Raw genomic sequence first — 23,966 nt, 5'->3', positions numbered from 1 at the left:
TCACGGTCAGAAATTCCTCCTTAATTCCAGACTGGATCTCCCTCTGACAAGTTTCCATCCGTTGCTTCTTGACCAGACAAATATCTGCAGATCGGAGCAGTCATTTACACAAGGAGAGGAGAATTCTTGCATTCTTCTCGTATTTTGTCCCGCTCAAAATGCCCGCCATGTTTTTGTCAACTTGATCAGCCTAAGCTGAAGAATTCCGACTTCACCGTTCTCTTCTATTTCATGGCTGCCCAGACAACTCTGGCAAACTACCCTTCCAAGAAGAAGGAAACAAAGATAGGACGAGAAAGCATGCCCACCAAGAAGACAAACTTGCATCTCAAGCAAAAAAGGAAAACAGTTTCCCCTATTTTGGCTCAAATGTGCAATAGTTGGTTGGGGGGGGGGTTGTCTTCACTCTGTTTGGAGAGGGTGTGGGGAGGGTGAGTGCATGCAGGTCTTTGCTTTGGTTCCAGCCCCTTGGTCTCCCCCTTCCAAAATCCTTAGGGGCTTCCTTCAGAATGCAATTTTGTTGTTGTTAGTTGCGAAGTCGTGTCCGACCCATCGCGACCCCATGGACAACGTTCCTCCAGGCCTTCCTGTCCTCTACCATCTTCTGGAATCCATTTAAGCTCAAGCCTACTGCTTCAGTGGCTCCATCCAGCCACCTCATTCTCTGTCGTCCCCTCAGAATGCAATACAAGGCAGTTTTCTCCTCTTTCCAGTTGGGATAGTCCCAAGGAAAAGTCACCCATGAGATGGTCAACTAATTCCCTATTTGGGATAATAAAAGGTAAAGCTGTAGGTTCCTTCCCTCTCTGTGGTTCAGGTCTGTAGTTCAGTCCTTTTTTTTCCCCACCTTAGGTAAATCAGTCAGAAAGCTGCTCCAAACTCTTTGTGTTCCTCTGTGGCCTCCTTGGACCTCTGCTGAAGACCTTGGAGAGAGCCATTGTCTTCCTTCAAGAGGTGGAGTTCCCTCAGTCAGGTGGGCCTCACACCTGGGATTCCTTTGGTTGGGGGGCAGCCATAATTTTCCCCAGGAAAGTGGGTGGGGGGTGGCATTTAGGGAAGGCTTTAAAGTGTGGGTGTGAACTTGGCTTCTGAAGCTTTGAGTAGCTTCCTGCATACCTGAAAGGCAGGTAGCTCAACAGCAGGTGGGCACTGACAGCCCAAGGAAGGCCTTTGTGGTAAGAGAACATCAGAGGCTTCCTCTGGTCCAGGGCTAGGCAACCTCAGCTCTTTTATGACCCGTGGACTTCAACTCCCAGAATTCCTGAGCCAGCCATGCTGAGGGGAAAGGGAGAGGTTTCCATACTGAGCCATGCTGGCTCAGGAATTCTGGGAGTTGAAGTCCACGAGTCATGAAGGGGCCAAAATTTTCCCCATGCTGGCACAGGAATTCTGGGAGATGAAGTCCACGAGTCATAAAAGAGCCGAGGTTGCCTACCAGTTGCCTAGGCCGCTTTATGACTCATGGACCTCAACTCCCAGAATTCCTGAGCCAGCCATGCTGAGGGGAAAGGGAGAGGTTTCCATACTGAGCCATGGTGGCTCAGGAATTCTGGGAGATGAAGTCCACGAGTCATAAAAGAGCCAAGGTTGCCTACCCCTGCTCTGGTCCAAGGTCTAGTTTGCCTGGGATCCACAACCAGCCTTTTTTTTTTTGGAAGTGGGGAGGGGGATTAGTAAAAAGAGTTCCAGATTGTGTGAGAGACCAGCAAAGTCCAATTAGGGCGAGAGAATGGTGTCTTTCAAAAAGTCTTCTCCTGATATCTCTTCCTTCGTTGTCTGAAACTGTGGAGAATTATGAATGAATTATGAGTCCATCCTACAGTTTTGCTCACTCTACCTTCTCCCTGCAGAATCTGTGTTCCTGGAGGAGCTGCACCAGGCTCTGGTGAGGCTGGCAAGAGAGGACGGTTCTTTTGGTGAGTCTGGAGGTGTAAAATTAGTGTGAGGCAGCAACCAAGAAACTCGGGCCTGGATTAGGAAGGCCCCAATTCCAGTGAGAAATGTCTGCCGCTCTTAGCCTGTCACTTCTGGTCCAGGGCTGGGCAACCATGGCCCCCTTTACGAACTGTGGACTTCAACTCCCAGAATTCCTTGTCTGCAGGTAGTCACTGACTTCCCATTGTAACCAAGCCTGGAGCGATGGCCGTAGGTCTCACCAGTCATTAAGAGGAGCATCATCATCATGTGACTGCACCTTGCCGCCTTTCTTGTGGCGGCCGTAAAGCGAAGGTCACAGTTATTAAGCAAACCCATTGACTGCATGGGATGGGGTTTTTTTGCCAGAAACCAAAAGTAAATGCGGCTTCTGCTGAAACACAGCAAGCGGCCATTGGTGTGGACCAATTATCTGTTTCGGGGTCTAATTGCTCATGGTCGTAAGTCATGCACTACAGACAGTTCTCAACTTACAACCATGTGTTTAGTGACCAAAGTTACAGCAGCACGCAAAAAAGTGACATATGACCAGTTTTCCGACTTAACGTCCATTGCAGCCTCCCCAGGGTCATGTGATCAAAATGCAGTCACTTGGCAACTGGCATGTACTTGAGACTGTTGCCCTGTCCTGGAATCATGTGGCTGCCATTTGTAATCTTCCCAGCCGGCTTCCAACAAGCCAAGTCAATGGGGGTGGCCAGATTCGCTTAACGCCCACATGGTTCACTTAACAACTGCAATAAGCAGTTGAGCTCCGGATGGCTCCCGACCTTCGCTCCTTCCGCCGTGATCTAAAAACTTATTTATTTGAACAAGCCGGCCTGGTCTGATGGGTTTGGGGTTTTTAATATTGATTTTAATTAATTTTATTGTATCGGGCACAATATTTAATTTTTCTTAACTTTTGTATCTTGTATTTTTAATATATTTATTGCCCTGTACACCGCCCTGAGTCCTTCAGGAGAAGGGCGGTATATAAATCAAATAAATAAATAAATGAATAAATAAATAATTCATCCCAACAGCAAAAAAGATCGTAAACCGGAGCAACAGCCACTTAACAGCTGCCTTGCTTAGCGACAGAAATTTTGGACTCAGCTGTGGTCATCAATGGAGGATATTTTTTTATTTGACGATAGGCATTGCCATCACAGGGCTGAGATACAGGTTCGTTTCTAACGGTCCTGTGTGAACAATGGCCAGTCCCTCCCCAGTTCAATAAAAATCAGATTTCACTAAAGTAAGAGGGGCGAGGTGGTTCAGGGTCAAAGTGGAATGACAGTTAAGAAGGTTGCTGAACTGGCTAATAAAGGTTTGTGCCTGGTGGTTCCGAATTCAACCTTGTCAAGGTGACACCCGTCTATTGTTTTAGTTGGCCTTGTCGTAAGATAAGGAAAGGGATGAACTTTTGACCAGGGTACAGGACGAGAGTCAATGCTGGGTTCAGCAGGGGAGGAATTTAAGCACAAGAATAGAAACATCTGGTGATGGTTGACTCCTTTTGGGTCAGCCTGATCCTTGATCTGGACGGAGTTCAGTAAAAGTTCTTTAATACTGAGGGTTCATTTGACAATTGGAATTGAAAATATGTTCTGGCTGTTTTTAAAGGCCACCGTTTTTCACTGCTTGACGGAGCTCAGGGATGGAGGTTCTACTTCAAAAGAAAAAAAGAAAGACACTGGGGCATCGGGGAGGGGGGCGGTTCCAAAAGCTTTGTAGCTATCATCTTTACCACCACCACCCCAGGGCTTGCTGTTAAAGAATAATATATCCTTATAATTTATGTTTACACCGCTTTTTTAAAAAAAATTCCAAGGCTTCTCATGTTATCTGTAATAATTCCCGTTAGATTGAAGAGAAGGAATAGCTAGCCGAAAACAACCTTTGTTTTCTCAGTCTTTCAACTGCCACATTATGTTTGTAATTGTACTTTTGGTGATTCAACCAAGGATGGTAGAAAACCTAGGAGCCCTGGTATAGCCGGCTAACTCTGTCCACTGCCAGGAGTTCGATCCTGACCAGTTTAAGGTTGACTCAGCCTTCCATCCTTCTGAGGTTGGTAAAATGAGGACCCGGATTGTTGTGGGCAAGAGGCTGACTCTGTAAGCAGCTTAGAGAGGGCTGTAAAGCACAATGAAGTGATAACTGGACTTTGTTTTTCCTGGAAGACGTTTCGCTTCTCACCCAAGAAGCTTCAGTTGCCTTTTGAAAAAGCAGCTTTGCGACAAACTTAACCTGGATGACTGAGAATCTCCGTAGACATGCGAAGCTGTATATAAGTCTAAATGCTATCGCTACCCCAGGCACGAAGCCATTCTCCCCAGCACACGTGTCCCAGAAGGAAAGGGAAAGAAAAAATGATTGGGAAGAAAGGGGCATTTTCTTTATTTTTACCGTGGCCTTTGAAGTAGACGGGGGGGGGGGGCTGAGGATGTCATGTAGTTTGGCCCTCAGTCAGTCCATAAGAAGTTCGAGAGATCTACCCTTGCCTGCTCCCTGCTGATTGGAGGCTTCTTCCAAGTAAAAATATTTGGGCACTCAAAAGCAGGGATCCCCAAGGATGATGATGATGATGATGATGATTGATTATTATTAATTATTATTATTATTATTATTATTATTATTATTATTATTATTATTAATTGAATTTCTATACCGCCCTTCTCCCAAAGGACTCAGGGCGGTGTACAGGGCAATAAAATACAACGTACAAAAGTTAAAAGTAAAATTAAACTAATTTAGCCCTTACAATAAATAGTTAAAAATAAACCCAAACCCTTAGTCCAGGCCGGCCTGATCAAACAACCAAGTCTTCAGGTCACGGCAGAAAGTGCAAAGGTTGGGAGCCATCCGGAGCTCAACAGGCAGTTGATTCCAAAGGGCAGGCGCGCCCACAGAAAATGCTCTCCCCCTGGGGGCCGCCAGCCAGCAGTCCCTGACCGACGGCACCCTGAGGAGGCCCTCTCTGTGGGAGCGCACAGGACGAAGGGAAGTTGACGCCGGCAGCAGGTGCTCCCGTGAGTAGTCCAGACCCATGCCATTTAGGGCTTTAAAGGTCATCACCAGCACCTTGAATCTCACCCGGAGGGCAACTGGAAGCCAGTGCAGCTCGCGGAGAAGAGGTGTTACATGGAAGTATCGGGAAACCCCCATCACAACTTGCGCGGCCACATTCTGCACTAGTTAAAGCCTCCGAGTGGTCCTCAAGGGCAGCCCCATGTAGAGAGCGTTGCAGTAGTCTATCCGAGAGGTCACGAGCGCATGGGTGACTGTACGCAGGGCATCCCGGTCCAGATAGGGCCGCAAGTGGCGCACCAGGCGAACCTGGGCAAAAGCCCCCCTGGCCACAGCTCCTACGTGGTCTTCCAGACTGAGCTGTGAGTCAAGGATACCCAAGTTGCGAGCCCTATCTACAGGGGGTAACACCTCACCCCCCCATAATTAAAGATGGAATGAACAAAGTTGACATTCCACCTACAATTTTAAAGGACCCTGAAGTCTCTTCCCTTGACCAAGAGAAGTAAACCAAGGCAGTTCAGCAGGATATTCACAAACCGCTCAGAAAGTGCTGCAAGGCACTATGCAGCAGAATATACAGGGAGTGCAGAATTATTAGGCATGTTGTATTTTTGAGGATTAATTTTATTATTGAACAACAACCATGTTCTCAATGAACCCAAAAAACTCATTAATATCAAAGCTGAATATTTTTGGAAGTAGTTTTTAGTTTGTTTTTAGTTATAGCTATTTTAGGGGGATATCTGTGTGTGCAGGTGACTATTACTGTGCATAATTATTAGGCAACTTAACAAAAAACAAATATATACCCATTTCAATTATTTATTTTTACCAGTGAAACCAATATAACATCTCAACATTCACAAATATACATTTCTGACATTCAAAAACATAACAAAAACAAATCAGTGACCAATATAGCCACCTTTCTTTGCAAGGACACTCAAAAGCCTGCCATCCATGGATTCTGTCAGTGTTTTGATCTGTTCACCATCAACATTGCGTGCAGCAGCAACCACAGCCTCCCAGACACTGTTCAGAGAGGTGTACTGTTTTCCCTCCTTGTAAATCTCACATTTGATGATGGACCACAGGTTCTCAATGGGGTTCAGATCAGGTGAACAAGGAGGCCATGTCATTAGATTTCCTTCTTTTATACCCTTTCTTGCCAGCCACGCTGTGGAGTACTTGGACGCGTGTGATGGAGCATTGTCCTGCATGAAAATCATGTTTTTCTTGAAGGATGCAGACTTCTTCCTGTACCACTGCTTGAAGAAGGTGTCTTCCAGAAACTGGCAGTAGGACTGGGAGTTGAGCTTGACTCCATCCTCAACCCGAAAAGGCCCCACAAGCTCATCTTTGATGATACCAGCCCAAACCAGTACTCCACCTCCACCTTGCTGGCGTCTGAGTCGGACTGGAGCTCTCTGCCCTTTACCAATCCAGTCACGGGCCCATCCATCTGGCCCATCAAGACTCACTCTCATTTCATCAGTCCATAAAACCTTAGAAAAATCAGTCTTGAGATATTTCTTGGCCCAGTCTTGACGTTTCAGCTTGTGTGTCTTGTTCAGTGGTGGTCGTCTTTCAGCCTTTCTTACCTTGGCCATGTCTCTGAGTATTGCACACCTTGTGCTTTTGGGCACTCCAGTGATGTTGCAGCTCTGAAATATGGCCAAACTGGTGGCAAGTGGCATCTTGGCAGCTGCACGCTTGACTTTTCTCAGTTCATGGGCAGTTATTTTGCGCCTTGGTTTCTCCACACGCTTCTTGCGACCCTGTTGACTATTTTGAATGAAACGCTTGATTGTTCGATGATCACGCTTCAGAAGCTTTCCAATTTTAAGAGTGCTGCATCCCTCTGCAAGATATCTCACTATTTTTGACTTTTCTGAGCCTGTCAAGTCCTTCTTTTGACCCATTTTGCCAAAGGAAAGGAAGTTGCCTAATAATTATGCACACCTGATACAGGGTGTTGATGTCATTAGACCACACCCCTTCTCATTACAGAGATGCACATCACCTAATATGCTTAATTGGTAGTAGGCTTTCGAGCCTATACAGCTTGGAGTAAGACAACATGCATAAAGAGGATGATGTGGTCAAAATACTCATTTGCCTAATAATTCTGCACTCCCTGTAAGTGCTGTTGCTATCCCATCCTGTGGATTCGGATGCAAAGCTTATTTTCTGTGCACTAACTCTGCCCCTCCCCCCATGCCTTATATACCGTGATTCCTGAAATTAAGACCTGGTCTTTTTTTTTTTGCCTCCCAAAGAGGCACTAGGTCTTAATTTCGGAGAATGTCTTACCTTAGGACCACCGCAGCCAGGCCTCCCACACCCTGTCATGCTGCTGCTTGACTTCTATGGCCGCTTGCTGCCACCTACGGCCGGACACCATGTGGCGCATTGTGCCATTGCCACTTTTCCCAGCAGGATGCGCACGGCGCTTCGGGCCACTTCTGCTTCTCTCATTAAGACGCTGCGTGGCTCTTTGAGCCGTTTCCACAGCGGAAACAGCTCGAAGCACGCGAGCAGCGGAAGCAGCCCAAAGCCCCATGCGGCGTCCTGCCAGGAGGAGCGGCAATGGCGCAATGCGCCCCATGGCGTCCAGCCACAAGTGGCGGCAAGCAGCCACAGAAGTCAAGTAGCAGTGCGACAGGTGGGTGTGGGAGGCCTGGCTGTGGTGGTCCTACCGGCAAGGTATGCAGGTGTGGGCCGCGTGGGGCAGCTTCACCCCCCACGCCACCCCTGCCCTAGCTTGATTTTAGGGGTGCGCCTCACCCCAAAACTAGGGCTTAGTTTTGGACTAGGGTTTATATTAGGCCCAGCCCACAAAATCAAAGTAGGGCTTACTATTGGGCTGGGTCTAACTTGGGGAAACGCCGTTCAAGTTTCACCTGTTCAGTCAAGTCCGTAAAGCCATTTCTGGCTGCCTCCTGTTTCTAATCCTGAGATGCATCCAAATAATTTTCAAATAATTTTCACAGAAGTCAAGTAGCAGTGCGACAGGTGGGTGTGGGAGGCCTGGCTGTGGTGGTCCTACCGGCAAGGTATGCAGGTGTGGGCCGCGTGGGGCAGCTTCACCCCCCACGCCACCCCTGCCCTAGCTTGATTTTAGGGGTGCGCCTCACCCCAAAACTAGGGCTTAGTTTTGGACTAGGGTTTATATTAGGCCCAGCCCACAAAATCAAAGTAGGGCTTACTATTGGGCTGGGTCTAACTTGGGGAAACGCCGTTCAAGTTTCACCTGTTCAGTCAAGTCCGTAAAGCCATTTCTGGCTGCCTCCTGTTTCTAATCCTGAGATGCATGCAAATAATTTTCTGCGATTTCTTTTGCTTCTTTTTCAGAATGTGCCAACAGGGCTTGACTGCCACTGCCATTCGCATCTGCAAAGAATTAGGGGTAAGAACCTAAGCCTCTTGAGATTTTCCAGATTGCAAAAACCTTTACAGCTAAGCTTCAGAAGTCAAGCATGGAGCTTTTCAGAAAGTAAATGGGTTTTTTTTCCTCTTAAGAGAACAGAGTGATTAAGCTTCAGGATGAGGCATGTTTAATTCCATCCATCCACTGATATTTCATCAAAAAGGACATCTTTTCTCCAAGATCAGAGAGGTGTTTTTTTTTACTCTAGGACCATAATGACAGCTTCTTCGTGCTTCTCGCTGCCCCCTTTGGTAGCGGGCAGGTCTTCTCTATCTGGCTCTGCTTGATAAGGAATTAAGATTGGTGGGAATTGTTCCTGCATCAATACAGAATGTTAGTGGTCTAATCTTACATTCCTTATTCCATGCTTCCATACAGACAGTTAGAAATAACATCATTCATTCATTCATTGCGCACACACAGCAATATGAACATCATTTTATCATCAGGTCAGTTTATACAACCATGAGGAGTTTCTCTCCGGTGATTATCCCAGATTGATTTGTATATTTGGAAAATGCCCTTAACTGCTAAGGGTTGTGCACAATGCATAGTCCGTTGCAAGACTGAAATCCCAGGTAAGGCCACCATGGAAAACAGCTATTCACTTTAACATCCACCCAGTTTAACCCCAAGCACGCCTGGAGAGAAGAATGGTCCAAGGTGCTTTCTTGGGACCTGACCATTAGTGATCCCTTTGCCAAACCACCTGGTCTTGACCTGCCTCGCTCTGTCTGGACAAAATTGAACAGAAGTAGGTGTGACACTGGAAGGAGGACCTCTGCCCTGTATCAGTGGGGATGGAGAGATTCCCCTCGTTGCAATTGTGGTGCTAATAGGCAAACTATTAAACGTACTGTGTGAGATTGCCCACAACGTGCATTCTTTGCTTCCCTACAAGATCTGCACTAAGCAACACCGGAGACAATTGGCTGGATAGCTGAATTGGACATCCAATTATTAGGCCACTGCAGTACCCCCATAGACGCTTTGTATATAATTACATGGATTATGTGCATATGTTTACTTCTCTTCTGTCTTCTCCTCGTATGCTAAATAATAATACCGATTAGGGGACACTGCTGGTTTTAAGCTGCTTTTTTGGACTCCATCCAGTCACTTTGACCCTAGCCCAAATTAAGGGATTAGAGTCATAAAAAGGGAGTTTTTAAGAGGACCCTGCCATAGCACAGGAATGATGCTAGGAAAAAGACCCAGCTTTTGGAAGATAGGAAAACACCACACCTGTATCATCTCCACTAGGGTGTAAAATGTGGGTCAGCCCTTCAGGTTAGGTCAGGGCAAGACATAGACACCACACAGACTACTTGAAATCTACTTTATTGATATAGGGCTGTGGTGACGAACCTATGGCACATGAGCCACAGATGGCACACAGAGCCCTCTCTGTGGGCACACGTGCTGTCACCCCAGTCCCAGGCCTTCAGCTGGGTTTTATAAAACCTTTTCGCTTTAGGCCTCCACCCCCATGTGCAAAAAAAAATTGGTTCAATCAATCAATTTCAATTTCTCGTGGGGAAAAAAAATCTTGCAAAGTTGGAATTGATTGAACTTTTTAGTCCCACCCAGTCTGCCATCACCACTGCAGCCATACCCACCCAATGGGCCATGCCCACCCGGCACCCGATGATACATAAGTGGGTTTTGGGTTGCAGTTTGGGCACTCGGTCTCTAAAAGGTTCCCCAACACTGATGTAGGGTAAAAGTCTTAAAGGCTTGCCCGAATTTCTCTCTGCCCCTCTTACACCAAGGAGAATCAAGGCAAGGTTATCTTGAGCTTCTTTGTCACTTGCTTGGACTGAGTGGTTGTTCTCTTAACCGTGCTTGCATTCCTTCTTCAATGTATGCGCCCTATTCTTTTCCTGAGTGTAAAATAATGGTGCAAAAGCTTCATGGGTTGCCATAAAAGAATTAATTAATGCTTATTACTTAGGAAAGCCTCATATATGTGTCAATCTGCCAGCCATCTGCTCTCTGGGAAAAGGGATTCTCTTCGATTTCTCTTCCAGGTGTTCAAGGAAGTGATGGAAGAAAAGGAACTTATTCTCCATCTATCTGAAACCTTCACTGCCCAAGAAAATCAAAAGAAACTGGAGAAATTCATTCATCAGTTTATCTACTAGACCCTTCGATAGGCCTTCCTTTAACAGGCAGAGGAATTCGGAAATCTGACTAAGAGAGAATTCTCCCCCACCCGTCTCTTGGGACTGCTGTTTTGTTTGTGGTTCTTGTTTTGAAACCTTGTTTTCCAGGAAGAGGGAATTTTGAGCGCCAGCAATGAGGCCAGTTAGGTTAATAAAATCAGTTAACACTGACGCATGAGGAGTGTGGATTGTAGCGTATTTGTATTAAAGGCCATTACCAAAACTTCCATTTATGAAACAAGAAGCAACCAGCCAGAAGGAAGGCATTCTTTTGAAACCAGTTTTAAAATGCTGCAAGGTATGGAGTCAAGGTCTTTATTTAGAGTTTTCGTGTACGGATCTGGGGGGGGGGAGTTTGTGGCAAGTCAGCCATGCAAATGAAGTTTTCAGGGACAAAATGGCAACTGAAATGCTTCATTTGTGATGGAAATGCTGCTTTTAAACATACACAGTGCCTCTGCCTGGGTGCTGCATAAGAAGAAAGCATTATGGGATGCTAGGAGGTGTAAGACAATAGCGTGTTACTGAAGTAGCACTCAGTCTCCGCTTAATCTGATTTGGGGAAAGGGACTTCTTTATGCATTTAACAAATTTATATGAACACCCAACTCAGTATTTATTTATACATACAACTCACAGGTAGGTGACTCTGAGGAGCCTACAATATTCAAAAACTCTCTGGAAAGTCCACATCTTTTATATATTCCTATTTCTATATATTACAGTGGCTGCATTCACACAACACCCTTAATCCAGTTATTAGATGAAGCCATTTTCATTCAGTATGCTGAATCATAAACTAGCTGGAGGTCACACCCTTTTAAAACATAAAAACAACCAAGGTTAATACTAACCAACTTCATGTTGGTATTGTGTAAGCCCAGCTAGTGATCAGCTCAGAGACAAGAAGCAACACCACATTTTATATCACAACAATTTATTTTGGTATTTGTTTTCTAGGACTATGTACACTTGATAAGAGATTTAGGTGTCCAGGTGGGTCATACTTTTTAAGTATGAGCCAGCCGTGTGCTGCAGCAGCCTAAAAAGCCAGTGCAGTCCTAGGCTGCATCAACAAAAGGATAACACCAAGATCTCAAGAAATGAGTATCACTTTGTACCACACTAATGAGACCACAATTGGAATAATACTGTGCCAAGTGCTGGTCACCGTAAAGAGGTTGAGACCTTGGAAAGAAGAGAGAAGAGCAACAAAGAGGATTAAGACATCTGGAGACTAAATCATAATGAACTACAAGTACTGGAAGACTATCAAGTTTGCCTTAATTCCTCTCTTTGATAGTCTAGACCAGGGGTAGGCAACCTTGGCTCTTTTATGAATCATGGACTTCAACTCCCAGAATTCCTGAGCCAGCTATGCCCAGGGATTCTGGGAGTTGAAGTCCATGAGTCATAAAAGAGCCAAGGTCGCCTACCCATGGTCTAGACTATCAAAGAGAGGAATTAAGGCAGACTTGATAGTCTTCCAGTACTTGAGAGTCTGTCACAGAGAAGAGCAGGTTGACAATTCTCCAAAGCACCAGAGGGCGGACAAAAAGCCGTCAGTGGAAGCTCTTCAAAGAGGTCCAATTAGAAGTAAAAAAAAAATTCTGACATTGAGAACAATTAACCAGTTGGAACAGCTTGCCTCCAGGAGTTGTGGGTGCTCAAATCAGTGGAGGTTTTCAAACATAGGCTAGGCAACCATTTGGCTGGATGGTATAAGACTCCTGCCTTGGGCAGGAGGTTGGACTAGAAGATCTCCGAGGTCCCTTTCAGCTATGATTCTAGGTTATGTGAAGCTTGGGCTGAGATGCTGTAATTGTAAACCAAAGGAATACTATTCCAAAGAATGAGGATGGGCTACGCTACGATCTATGTACAAACACATTGCAATCTTTACTAAGACAAACTAACTAGCCCGAAATAGCCGCGCTCCATAGCTGTGTTCCATACGGTGCCGACCAGCTGATTGTCGGTGCCATGGGAGCCTCAGTGAAAACTGTTGGAGCCTGGGAAGGCCCGAAAGAGCCCGGAATAACTACGCTCCTTACGGCACCGACCAGCTGATTGTCGGTGCCGTGGGAGCCCGACGGAGCCTGAAAGAACTTGACGAATCCGACAATACTCCGGAGAACCTGCTAGCTGCCCGGATGGCCACGGCTTGGGGCGAAAACATTATGGTGGCATCTGGGGCGGCTGGCAGCGAGAAGAATTGGAGCGCTGTGACCGCTCCGGCGTGGAGACCATGACCCAGTGGTTGAGAACGGACGCTTTGTGCTTTGGACGGTTGGGAGGCACATACCAACTTTGCGCCGCTAGGAACAAACTATACCGAGTTTATGGCCCAGTAGAAGCACTCTGGGTTCCTGGGTTCCTCCTCTACTGGCTTACCATCGCCTAACCCTCTCCTGATGCGGAGAAGATCATTGAAGCCAATACTTTTCACCACTTTGTGACTCCGCAGGCTATTACTCCTTATATTAATCCGCTGACTCCTTTACCTTTCTCCTCCCCCTCTCCCCCAAAGGTTTCAGGAGGACCCAGGCAAATAGCCACTGTGAGAGAGTGGCCTAGTCTTACCATCTGCTACCTCCCTAGAGGTGAGAGCTCTAGGTGGTATGCCTCATCCCGGTTATGTGTTTCAAGCTGCTCCCCGGGTCTGACCGTCGTGAGAGGACGGGGGTTGATCTGTTCCAGGGTACACCCAGCTCAAGTGGCAGTTGAGCTTGGTTGGCAGACGGGACACCTCCTGCTGATTTAAGATCCTCCCGATCGATCTAGGGATTGCCTTTTTGCCGAACTTATTTTAATAACTATGACTCGACTCAGCTACTCCAGCACGACCTTGTACGCCCTCAGGGGTGCCTCCCCTTCCTGGGTAAGACCCACCTCACTTTCCACTCTTCCTCTTGATGAGGGGCCCAATTGTTGGGACCCTGAGAGATGGTTGGGCAGGGATAGGGGCCTCCGTTACAAACCTAATAAGAGGCCCCTGGTTAATTTTTAGTTAATTTTTTTGTGGGGTTAGGGAGGGGGGAGGGTTTTCATGGTTGGATGGAAACGGGGGGGGGGGATTCCACCAACTGTTGTTCAGGCCAGGTCTGGGATTGATCACATGGGGTGGAAGCTGGGGTTGGTTGCCTCCGGGGCTCCAGAGCGGGTCGTGGGATTACCTATTCCCACGACGTTAGGGAATAGCAACAGGTGTAAAGACAGAGAACCCTATCTACATCTGGGATTGCGTCTCCGCTATCTCCAAGCGGTGAAGCTCTCCGACCCTCTGGTTTCTTCCCGAGGCTCCGGGAGCGAGGATAAGCAGCCACCTGAGCTCCGGCTGGTATACTTGAATGCCAGGTCCGTAGCCAATAAGGCTCCTCTCATCCGGGATCTGGTTGGGGGTGAGCATACGGACCTGGCTTGCATTACGGAGACCTGGTTGGGGCCAGAGGGTGGTGTCCCTCTGGTTGATCTTTGCCCACCAGGTTTCCAGGTGCTTCACCGACCTCGGGCTCAGGGTAGGGGCGGGGGAGTGGCGGTAGTTATGAGGGAGACCCTTTGTCCTCAGGAATCCACCGTCGTCCAAATAGCCGTCAAAGCTCTAGTCGTAGCAGTTGGGAGAACCCCTAATTTTTGCGGTCCAGGAAGTATTGCAGGTAATTTCTAAGAAAGCCTGTCCTGCAATTTTGAATTGATGTCTTGGCATATTTGTGGAACTCTCTGAGGAAAACTCCTGTAGAAGAACCTATCACAATTCAGGGATGGCTTAGCCCAGGAGTCTCCAAACCTGGCAACTTTAAGACTTGTGGACTTCAACTTCCAGAATTCCTCAGCCATCAGAAATTCTCGTAGTTGAAGTCTGCAAGTCTTAAAAGTTGCCAGGCCTGGGGACCCCGATTTAGCCCATGGTAAACATGAGCTAACTGGTGTTTCCCTGATTTCATGCTGCAAGCAAATCCAGATTGTGCTTTGAGTATTCCATCTTAAGACATTCTCCTCATTCAGCAGTCTTTGCTCCGAGCGGAAAGCTATGTACCTATCGTGTAGGAGAGAATGAGGTTCCACCCTGTGGTGAAGGCCCCAATTTCCCCAACGGTGACATAACTGTTGAGGTAGGCAGAACCAGCCTTGGGCACCCGGGCGCCAAACTCTGCGTAGCACAGGCCAGCCAAAACAGACAAGACGGCCGCAATGAAGAAACAGAGCACAATAGAAGGGCCAGCCTGATCCTTGGCCACCTCTCCAGACAAAACATAGACCCCCACCCCAAGGGTGCTGCCTACACCTAGAGCAATCAGGTCCATGGTGGAGGCAGCGGGCCAGCTGAGTGTCCTGGGAGCCAAGGTCCGCTGCCGGATCAGCTTCTTGCCAAAGTTGGCCAAGGTTCTCTTCAGCATCCTGGCAAATGGTGGTGCCACGTCCCGTCTCCCGAAAGGACCTAGCAGAGAAAACAGCAGAGCCTGTCAGCCAGCAGTGGGGAAGGAAGCCTGCAGTCAGACCCGAGTGGGGAGGGGTCCGACAGACCCAAGCCAGCCTTGTTTGTGGGTGCCTGGGCTGCCCGAGGGTTACCCCAGCGGAGCCTCCCTTCCTCCTTTCAGGTCAGCTCTGTTTGCGGACATCTCCTGATTGGCTGAAAAGCCTTCTTGCACCATCTACAAGTGGATTCTACAGGAATCGCACTCAGAGCACAATGGTGAGAAAATACAGTCCAGGCTCCCAAAGATTACTCTCGAAGTGATGTCTTTAGTGGAGTGGAGATCAAGTGCCCGACTATCCCGTCCACCTGTTTGGATACCATAAAGGAAATGGGGCTTAAGAGAGCCAGGAACAGGATCATCTTAGGAAAAATGCTCAAAGCGGCAGAGGAAGCCAGTTGTGGTTACACATTACACCTGTGTGCATTGCGGACCTTTGCAAAACTTGGCAAAGGAAAACAGATCCCAGAAGACTACTTGGATTAATTGTGTTTACACAAGCTGCTCATTGCAATAAGCGTCAGGAAGGCACCTTCAGTTATTAACCAATTTAACTTCAATTAACAGACAACAGAAAAAATTGAGCTAAGCCAGGCTGGACAAGACCCTCAAGCCCCTCATCAGACACAGCACAAAGTGACTCCCATGGCCAGATAAGGCTTCATGGTGGAATTGGGCAGGATGAGTCTCTTTTCCCCCACCCCAGATTTTGCCTCATTTCGCTGCCCAGGGCTGGCCTTTCCTTCCCACTCTTGCCAGCAAGTCGGTGGCCTGCTGCGATTCATCCCGCTACATACAGGATCTGGCGTGATTTTGGCTTCGTAAATTCTGTGAACTCAACCACAATGGTTTGTAAACCACGGTTTATAATGATGATGATAACTTTATTGTCACTTTGAATGTACACCAATCGGCATACATCAAAATGAAATTTCGTTGCATACAGCTCTCAAAGGGTCACCACCTCCGATATATACTCCTTGTTCGGGGCCCGCTCAAATTTCACATTGTCCATTTTAGTCTCTAGGGAGTGAACGATGGCAAACAGGACAGATGGAAATGGGGCTCCATGTGGATTAGCCCTCAAATTTGCTTGTATTCCGACAACCTCGCCTTCTTTCCTTTTTCTGATCCTGACTCTTCCACCTTTTCCTTAAAGAGGCCTTGCTTCTTTTCGCCCCTGGAGCACGCTGCCGCCGCCACCAACTCCTCCAAAAGCCTCTCTCTCTTCCTCTGGGCCTGCCGACAGCCTCATCCAGTTCCTTCGCTCCATAAGCTCCAGGTCCTCTCCTCCTCTGCCTCCTCTGGAAACAGCCCTGATTTGCAATAGAATCCATCACTGGGCCAGCAGTCAGATCTTGCTGCTGGCAGAACAAATTCAAACAGCGCCAACGACTTTTACCGGTCTCACCAACAGTTCCAAAACAACTAGAAACTCGCCAGGCCAGCAAAGATTGTCGGTCGTATGTCGTATGTTACCTTAGTTCCACCATGTTGCTCAAACACATTAAAGTTTCCTGATCATGTGGCCTATAGCCCTTACTATCCCTCCCAAAACTATTCGCCTTCAAGAGCCAATGCAGCCGCAGCCATTCCAGGTGCCGCCATCTTAGATCTAACTTAGCTGGATGTGCAAACCTGGCTTGGACTTTACTCATTAATCAGAGTTAAAAAACAGGGCTTGGCACGGCTCCTACCCCTGCGCAGGAGAGAGGGGAGGGGGCTGGCCACAAAGAACGAAGAGGATGGATTTTGCACGCAGGACTAGACAAGGGCAAAGACCAGCCAGGAGCTGTTTATTCTCTCCTGGAAGTGGCAGCTCTCTCTGGGTGTCCAAGCGCATCTTGGTCTGAATGTCAAGCACGGGAGCTGCGTGCCCAGGAATTCTCCTTTTCTGATGCGGCACAGATGGATCGTTATTAAAATATGCACGCAACCTGTTTGGGGCGGCAGGGTGGGGAAAGCCAGGAAGAGCCTGTGGCTCTCCATCTTTTGCTCTGCTTCCGATCAATGTGGTGCCATCAACCTGGCCCATCCATCAGCTGACGGACAGCTCTGTCAAAAGGGGGAGCTGGCAGAGGCAGCCTCTTTCCTCTCTCCAGAGGGATGGTCTGTGGAGATGGATGACTGGGGGTGGATGGGGAGGCAGTTCCAGCCATCAAACAGGAGCTGAGAAATCGGGGCCACGCTCGTACAGGTGGATCTCTTTAGTGAGCAAAAAAAAAAAGTCAGATAAGCAAGGTCTGGAAAAACAGCATCAATTCAAAGATGCAGAAACCTGCTTCAAAATCAAATATTGCAGAGCCTGCCTGGACTAATTGGATTTATCCCTGGTGAGCTTCCTCTTCTTTCTTGCCCCCTTAAGGAGAACGAACTCCAAAGCAAGCTCTGCCTCGGTGTGTGTCTGTTGCACACGTCTCCACACTCTCCTTCGCCCCTTTCTTCCCAGGCCTGACACGCAGCTGCTCTTTCCCATCAGGGCTCCCAGGGAGGGGACAGTTCACTTAATCCAGATCCCCGAGGAGATGGGTGGGTTTTCTGGGGTTTCCAAGGGATTACACGGCTCAGAGATCTGATTTTTTCCCCCCTTACATCTCAGAGTTTGGAAGCTATCAGGATCTGTGATCTTGCAACAGGTTTCTTCCAAGAGGAAAAACAAGACTGCCAGAGTGGATCTGCGCAACAGTCTCTTCTCCAGCCCAGTGGAAGATAATTGAAAGATCTCCCAGGAGAAGCAGAGTTCTCAGGCTGGACGAAGAGCCAGGTTCCGCTCTGTGCCAGCAAAACTCCAGACCTTTTGGCCCCAGCTGCCACACTTCCCACCAGGCAAAGTGCCTGAACTGCCTTGGCCAGAGGTTCCCATAAGCACAGGGAGAAAAGCCTCCTCCACCTCCCCCCCCCACCCGCTATGGGGAGGGGAGGGGAGGCATTCCCACTAGCTGTCCAGCCAAGTCTAGCTGACCTTCTGGGATCACACACTCTGGTGCACCAGAAAATCCTTACTATGGAGTGGAAAAAAATGGATTGAATATATCCAGAAGAAATATGGGACTAAAAAGTTTCATTTAGCATTTGAATAAGTCTTCCTTTCTATTTTCTTTTTTTTTTCTATATGAAATATTAGTATTGTTTGTAGTTATCTTATATGAGCTAGAGAGTGATAGATTTAAGAACTTATTGTTGGTAGCATATGGATATTTATGATTGTTCTTTGTTTTTATACCCTGTACTTAGCTCTGGGAAGTGGGGGGGAGGGGGGAAAGGGGGGAGGGCTAGGGAGGGATGGGTAGGGGAGGGGGAGGGGGGATTGTTAAAGATAAAATGTATTTTAAAACTTTTCAATTAAAAAAAATCAGCAGACAAAGCTTTGATTTATCTTTCCCAGTCAGTTTCAGTTTCAGTTTTATTTGATTTCTATACCGCCCTTCTCCCTAGGGACTCAGGGCGGTTCACAGGGCATATATAAATAACAATACAAAAGTTAAAAGGATATTAAATCAGTGCCCGATTAAAAACAACAATAATAAATACTAAAAGTCAGCACGTCCAGGCTGTTTTTCAGCCAGTGCAAAAGCCGAGCTGCTGCGATGGTTCATTTATCCTCCCAAGAATCTGCTGTCAGGAGTAATGGAGCACACAACTAAGCATCAAAACCTGCCGGTGCGCCAACCTTGGGAGTCTGCTGCCCTCGGAAGGGTTGCCAGCCACATTCATGGAGGTTCTGCTGTTGCCATTGCCCACTTTTTTTTGGGGGGGGGAATAGCTGAAAAGGTGTCTGGCATGGAAGAAGAGAGGAACACATGATGTGGGGGGCAGGGGGGGGCTCAGCACCCCAGAGCCTTTGTGTGCAAATGAAAACCCTGGGCAGATGAGAGGACCCTGCCAGGCCCAGAGCTTCAGGCACCCCAACTCAAAGAAAGGGACTTTGTTTTACCTGGTGGAGACTGCAAGGCAGGAGAAGTCCAGATAAGATCACCTGCCATGACAGATAAGCCTTCTCCAAAGGCCAGATTGGTTATGCGGGTCATCGGAGTTAGTGCAACGATTCCGGTCTGACTCCCATCGGCTCCCCAAGAGGGGTGCCAGAGACCGCCATCCCAAAATACAGGACGGGCAGCCCAACAACTCACTCTCTGGCTAGCAAGGGAGGGCTGGAGCAGCAAAGCATCTCCAGAGGAGGGTCTTCCTTGGCCTGCCCTTGCTTGTTGCCAGCAGACAGTGCCGCCAGGGCACCTGGGGAGACCTCCGCAAGACAGGGCCCCTGAAGAGGGGAAGCGGGAATAGGCCACCCAGAAGGGCCCGCCCTACCATTTGAGAGGCACGGAAGGGTAGCAGGTCAAAGACTGCCTTGGCTCAGCTAGCTGTATGGCAAAGGGCTGGCCAAGGCAGGCATAAATATGTGCAAATGAAAATCGTGCCCAGGTGCCAGGGTTGCTTGTAACGTTGGCCCTCTGTCAATGAGTGGCCAGGGAAAACGTGAGAATTTCCACAAAGCCCCTTCTCGCTGGAGGAAAAGCCTCCTTGGAATGCAGCTTTCAAAAGGCAGTTCCCTGCTAAGGAGAGCACAGCTGCCAGGGGGTCACTCGGCCAGAGAAGAAGTGGGGGGGCCTCCTTGTTGCTGCTCCTGCCCACTTGGCATCCCGTGCAGCCCCCTCCTTGCAGCAGAGACCCTTGCAAAGCCCAGTAAGGCTGTCCCCAGTGCTTATACCAGGGGCAGGACGCTAACTACAGTCCACCAGCCGGCTATCCTGAGCGATCCAACCCCAGATCAGGGGGAAAGCCCCAAATGGAAAGGGGTCCGAACCTTACAGTGCTGCCCACCTCCTCCCTCCAGGGTCCTGACCTGCCGCACCTCCCTGACCGCCTAGTTAGCAAAGCACCTGATGAAGCGCTGCCAACTCCAAAGAGCAACCGAACTCAGTTTGCCATTCGAGCAGGAAGCAGTTTGGAAGCCTCACCCGAGCATATTAGTAGATGACAGGGAGGCAGAAGGTCAGGTTTATGTGGCCACCCCACTGCCTGTGCTGCAGCAGCAGCAGCGTAGCCAAGGTTACTGCCGGGAAGGGGGAGCCCAAAGCAAGCAGGCGCTGACACTGACTGACGGGGCCAAAGCATGCCATCGCTGCCTCCCGTGTAGCTGCCCTTGAGGAAGACAGCCCCCGGGCCAGAGAAGAGGCCCTGGGCTGCTTGTCCCTTCCACGGGAAGAGAAGGACCCGGGTGGTTAAATCCTCCCAGGCCCAACCAGGCTGGGTTGCACATGCAGGAAATTCAATGTTATTTCAGGGAACAGCACTCGGTCTTGGAATGGAGCGGCCGTTGTGGGACCAGTTCATTCCTGGCTCCTCAGAGAGCTGGAGGTCCTTTCCTCACATGCCACGTTCAGTGGCCAGAGAGCCAAGTGTCCTGCCCCGGAGTCACCAACCGAAAAACCCGCCCTGTGCTTTAATGGCTAGGATGTCGCTGAGCCAGAAGAGGAGAGAAACCCAGCCAGTCCTCACAGAAAAGCTTTTGCCTATTCAGAAATCCAGAGAGCGCAGACAGACACCTGGAGAAGCCTGACGGGCCAGGCCACAGATCCATGGTCGGTGCCAATGTTGGGTCCACAGGTGCCCAACTGGCTTCTCTCTCTCCCAGAAGCCAGCATTTCAGGCACCTCCCTGGTCCTTGCAGCAGCCTTCAGTCGGGGGCTTTCCATACGCCAGAAAGCCCTCGCTGAATCCTCGCCCAGCAAAGTCTCAGAGGAGCAACGAGGGGACAGGTGGAAAAGAGATTTAGTGAGCTGGAGAAATTAAGACAGACACAGGCCAGGCTTGGAGTCTGACAAAGCGGGGAGAGAGGCGGGCAGTCCAGGAAGAAAAGATTTCAAGTTTACTAGACCCAGTGGTGGGATTCAAATAGGTGAACCGCCGGTTCTCTGTGTGGATGCCGCTTCCAGAACTCCATTCTGGGTTTAGGCAACAAAAAAATAGCTACCGGTTCTGCCGAAGTGTGCGAACTGGCTGAATCCCACCATTGACCAGACTCCTGATTTTCAAGGCCTTGCTCAGGGACAACCCCCCCCCCCGCCCAAGGCCAGGAAAAGGCAGGCAAGTCACTTCCGCACCTTTTTTGTTTTCTACAAACAGATCAAGACAAAATGGGCTTCTGCAGGCAGATATTTTTTCCCCCTGTTCCTTAAATTAGCAAAAAGGAAAACACCCCCACCCCTTTGCCCAGCCAGCAGATGCCTGGAAGGGCTCTGCCAGCTGCCAAACCATTAAGAGTCCCAACAGGGAAATGCGGATATGAGAGGTGGCTCTTTATGCGTCCCTGTTCATCAGCCGTGACTTATTAGAAAATGATGCGCACCTTTGAAGGAACGAGGTGGGGGGGCACTTGCAAGAGGAAAGCCCTTTCCAAACGGGTTGCTAAATATTCCCCGTGCCTCCTCATTGAGAAAAAATGCCTCCCACTCCGTGGGGTTTGCTGGAAAGGCGAGGAAAAACCAACCAGCCGCTCCACACACCTGTGACAGACGAGGGCATCACCCTGCCAATTTAGACCTCTCCCCGTTCTGGCAGAAGAGATTCACCCTGCGGCTGCTTTGGCTGCAGCTTCTTGGCGAGCAAAGGCTGCAAAGCAAGACATGGCCATCTGAGCGTGAACTGATGGGAGGATAACCCCAAGTGGGGCCAGCAGGTGACTCTCCAGAGGTGAGATCCCCTGACCAGGTTCTCCTGAGTGCCCGCAATAGCACACTTTGGTGGCTTTGCAGGCACAGAGTCTGAAACCAGTCAAACGTAGTTATGGGTAAGCAAATTATAACAACGTGAAATATGAAACTAGACAGATCCTGGTTCCCCAGTTCCCTGCACTGGGTGCCACAGCAGTGGTCTACTGGTTGGGCATGTTTTATGTAACTATTCTGATGTCCGGTAAATGCTTGGAGCTTGTTGGAATTCAGGGGCAGGAACTTCAGACAACAAAGAAATCAACATCCTACCTGGGGAAGGGCAAGACTGGGTTGGTGCTCCATTTCAGCCAGACAAGGATCCAAGCCTGAATATTTCAGGGTTCCCGCAGAACGAAACAAAGCAGCCCGTCTTTCAGAAGAGTCTTTAATTTAATTTAATTTAATTTATTAATATTTCTATACCGCCCTTTAAGGAGAACTGCTTCTCTCTGCAGCGGCTCCGAGACCTTTCTAAGCCCAGGCGCAGCTCCGAGAAGCCCAACCTGTCAGGCAGCACTGACGAGGCTAACTTTAAAGTCAGCTGCCCCAAAGGATCTCCGAAAGAGAGCGGCCAGGAAGATGTGATCCCTCTTTTTTTTATTGAAAAGTTTTTCAATACATTTTTAATTTAACAAAACCCCTCCCCACCCCCACCCCCCCTTCCCAACCCAACCCAACCCTCCCCCTCCCCTTCCCGACTTCCCAGAGCTAAATACAAGGTATAAAAGTAAAAAACAAACATAAACTACCATATGCTAATAACAATAAACTATTAAATCTATCGCACTTTTGCTCTTATAAAATGACTACAAGCAATATAAATATCACATCGGTACTTATTCAAATGCTAAGTGAAACTTTTGAGTCCCATATTTGTTCTGGATGTAGATCTGATCCCTCTTCGTCCCCCTTTCCCCGCAAAGGAGCACCCTGCCCGCAGCTCCCTTTTCATCTCCAGCAATTAGCCCCTGGTAAATGGCGCACTTTCCCCGCAGGAACACACCTGTTTGCATTCAGCCAGGCAGAAACGCGCAGGCCGTTTCCAGAGCGGTTGGGTCTTGGCGAGGCCCGAAGGCTGGGCGGGCTTGGCCTGTCTGAAGCGGGCGTCTGCGTGACCGTGGCCGGCCCCGATTCCCTGCCACCCCTCGGCCCTGGGCTGCGAAGAAAGGGAGAGCGGCGGCCAGAAAGCCCTCCCCGGTTTAAGGCAAGCGTGTCACTGCACGTTTTTTTTTTGTTCGTCAGAAAAGTTCATTTCTAACTGTACATTTTCCCCTGCTCTCTGCACCTGTTGTGATAACTTATCTGGTAACCATAGTGAATCCCATATGACCAGTTATGTTATGGTTTCAGTCTGTTTAGTGCGCATGTCTAGAAAAAGTTCTCAGAGTTATTGTTTATTGTTTTCTTCACTTTGCTGTTACTGTCTGTTACGTTAGGATGTAGCTAGCCAGCTCTCTGTATACTATATATTTAGTTTTTATATTTTTGTAAGTAAAAGGTATTTAGTAAGATTATGCCTCGTGTTTTTATTGCCTTCCTGCATGCACATCATGCATTCTCTGAAGCACGGTCCGTCGCCCTCTACAAAGGTGATTTTTACCTTGACAAAGCGGCCACAAGGAAAAGGAGGCTCGGTCTGGATCTTTTCCAGGGAGAGCCCACGAGCAACGGTCCCGCCCAAGCGCCCTTCGGCTCCCTAACGCAGCGTTTCCCAACCTTAGGAACTTGAAGATGTGTGGACTTCAACTCCCAGAATTCCCCAGCCAGCATAGCTGGCTGGGGAATTCTGGGAATTGAAGTCCACGCATCTTCAAGTTCCTAAGGTTGGGAAACGCTGCCCTAACGGGCTCTCCTCTCCAGCTTTGGTTCCCCAAATGCACAGGCGAGAGAGGCGGAGCGGGCGCCCAGCAGCCGAATCTCTCTCGTCTGAACGCGTCGGGCAGCATCGGGCTCCGAGGGGGGAGCTTCTCCTCCTGCTTTCCGCGCCCCTCCCTCGAGGGGCAGCAGCCGGGAAAGGCTCAGACTGGCCAAAGGGACGAAGCCCCCCCCCCGGCAGAGCGAGCCTTTCCCACCACGGGACTTCCTCGGAGCCCTGGGGAAACCCAGCTCGACCACAGGCTCGGGGCTTCCCCGCACGGAAGCCCTGGAACGGCGCCGGCTCGCTCGGCCCGGCCCGAGGCTGCCGTGCCCTTCCTCGGGGGATCCGGGAGGCGCTTGGCATCCCAGGCGG

The 23,966-nt window shown here is 49.0% G+C and overlaps 2 protein-coding genes across 7 annotated transcripts in view; one reads left to right on the top strand and one right to left on the bottom strand.

The window, feature by feature from the left end:
- The window catches only part of GPAT2 (glycerol-3-phosphate acyltransferase 2, mitochondrial), a gene marked incomplete at its 5' end in the record, with an annotated part of 69,402 nt that extends 58,718 nt beyond the window's left edge, over positions 1-10,684 (top strand). The window contains 4 exons of one of the 2 annotated variants that reach the window (XM_083368337.1): positions 853-973; positions 1,851-1,930; positions 8,321-8,362; positions 10,414-10,684. In XM_083368337.1, the coding sequence (XP_083224463.1) occupies positions 853-973; positions 1,851-1,930; positions 8,321-8,362; positions 10,414-10,527 (357 nt within the window). In that variant the 3' untranslated portion in view covers positions 10,528-10,684. Of the gene's footprint in view, positions 1-852; positions 974-1,850; positions 1,931-2,101; positions 2,910-8,320; positions 8,363-10,413 lie in introns of those variants that run through there. The other variant, XR_014493151.1, reaches the window with a different exon arrangement.
- The window catches only part of LOC310643787 (cationic amino acid transporter 3-like), a 90,493-nt gene that overhangs the window by 63,907 nt on the left and 2,620 nt on the right, over positions 1-23,966 (bottom strand). For 2 of the 5 annotated variants that reach the window (XR_014493153.1, XR_014493154.1), the window contains exon 1: positions 22,740-23,464. Coding sequence is in view for 2 of the 5 variants with exons in the window: in XM_083368360.1 (XP_083224486.1) it covers positions 14,577-14,986; positions 16,961-17,012 (462 nt within the window). In the remaining 3 variants the exon portion in view is untranslated. Of the gene's footprint in view, positions 1-14,474; positions 14,987-16,960; positions 17,797-22,739; positions 23,465-23,966 lie in introns of those variants that run through there. The other 3 variants (XM_083368361.1, XM_083368360.1, XR_014493152.1) reach the window with 3 other exon arrangements.

This window comes from Vipera ursinii, assembly GCF_947247035.1.
Source record: "Vipera ursinii genome assembly, chromosome: 8".
In the NCBI taxonomy this organism is placed as follows: Eukaryota; Metazoa; Chordata; class Lepidosauria; order Squamata; family Viperidae; genus Vipera; species Vipera ursinii.
Note: the sequence above shows the minus strand (reverse complement) of the source record. Positions and strands in the feature narration are given on the sequence as shown.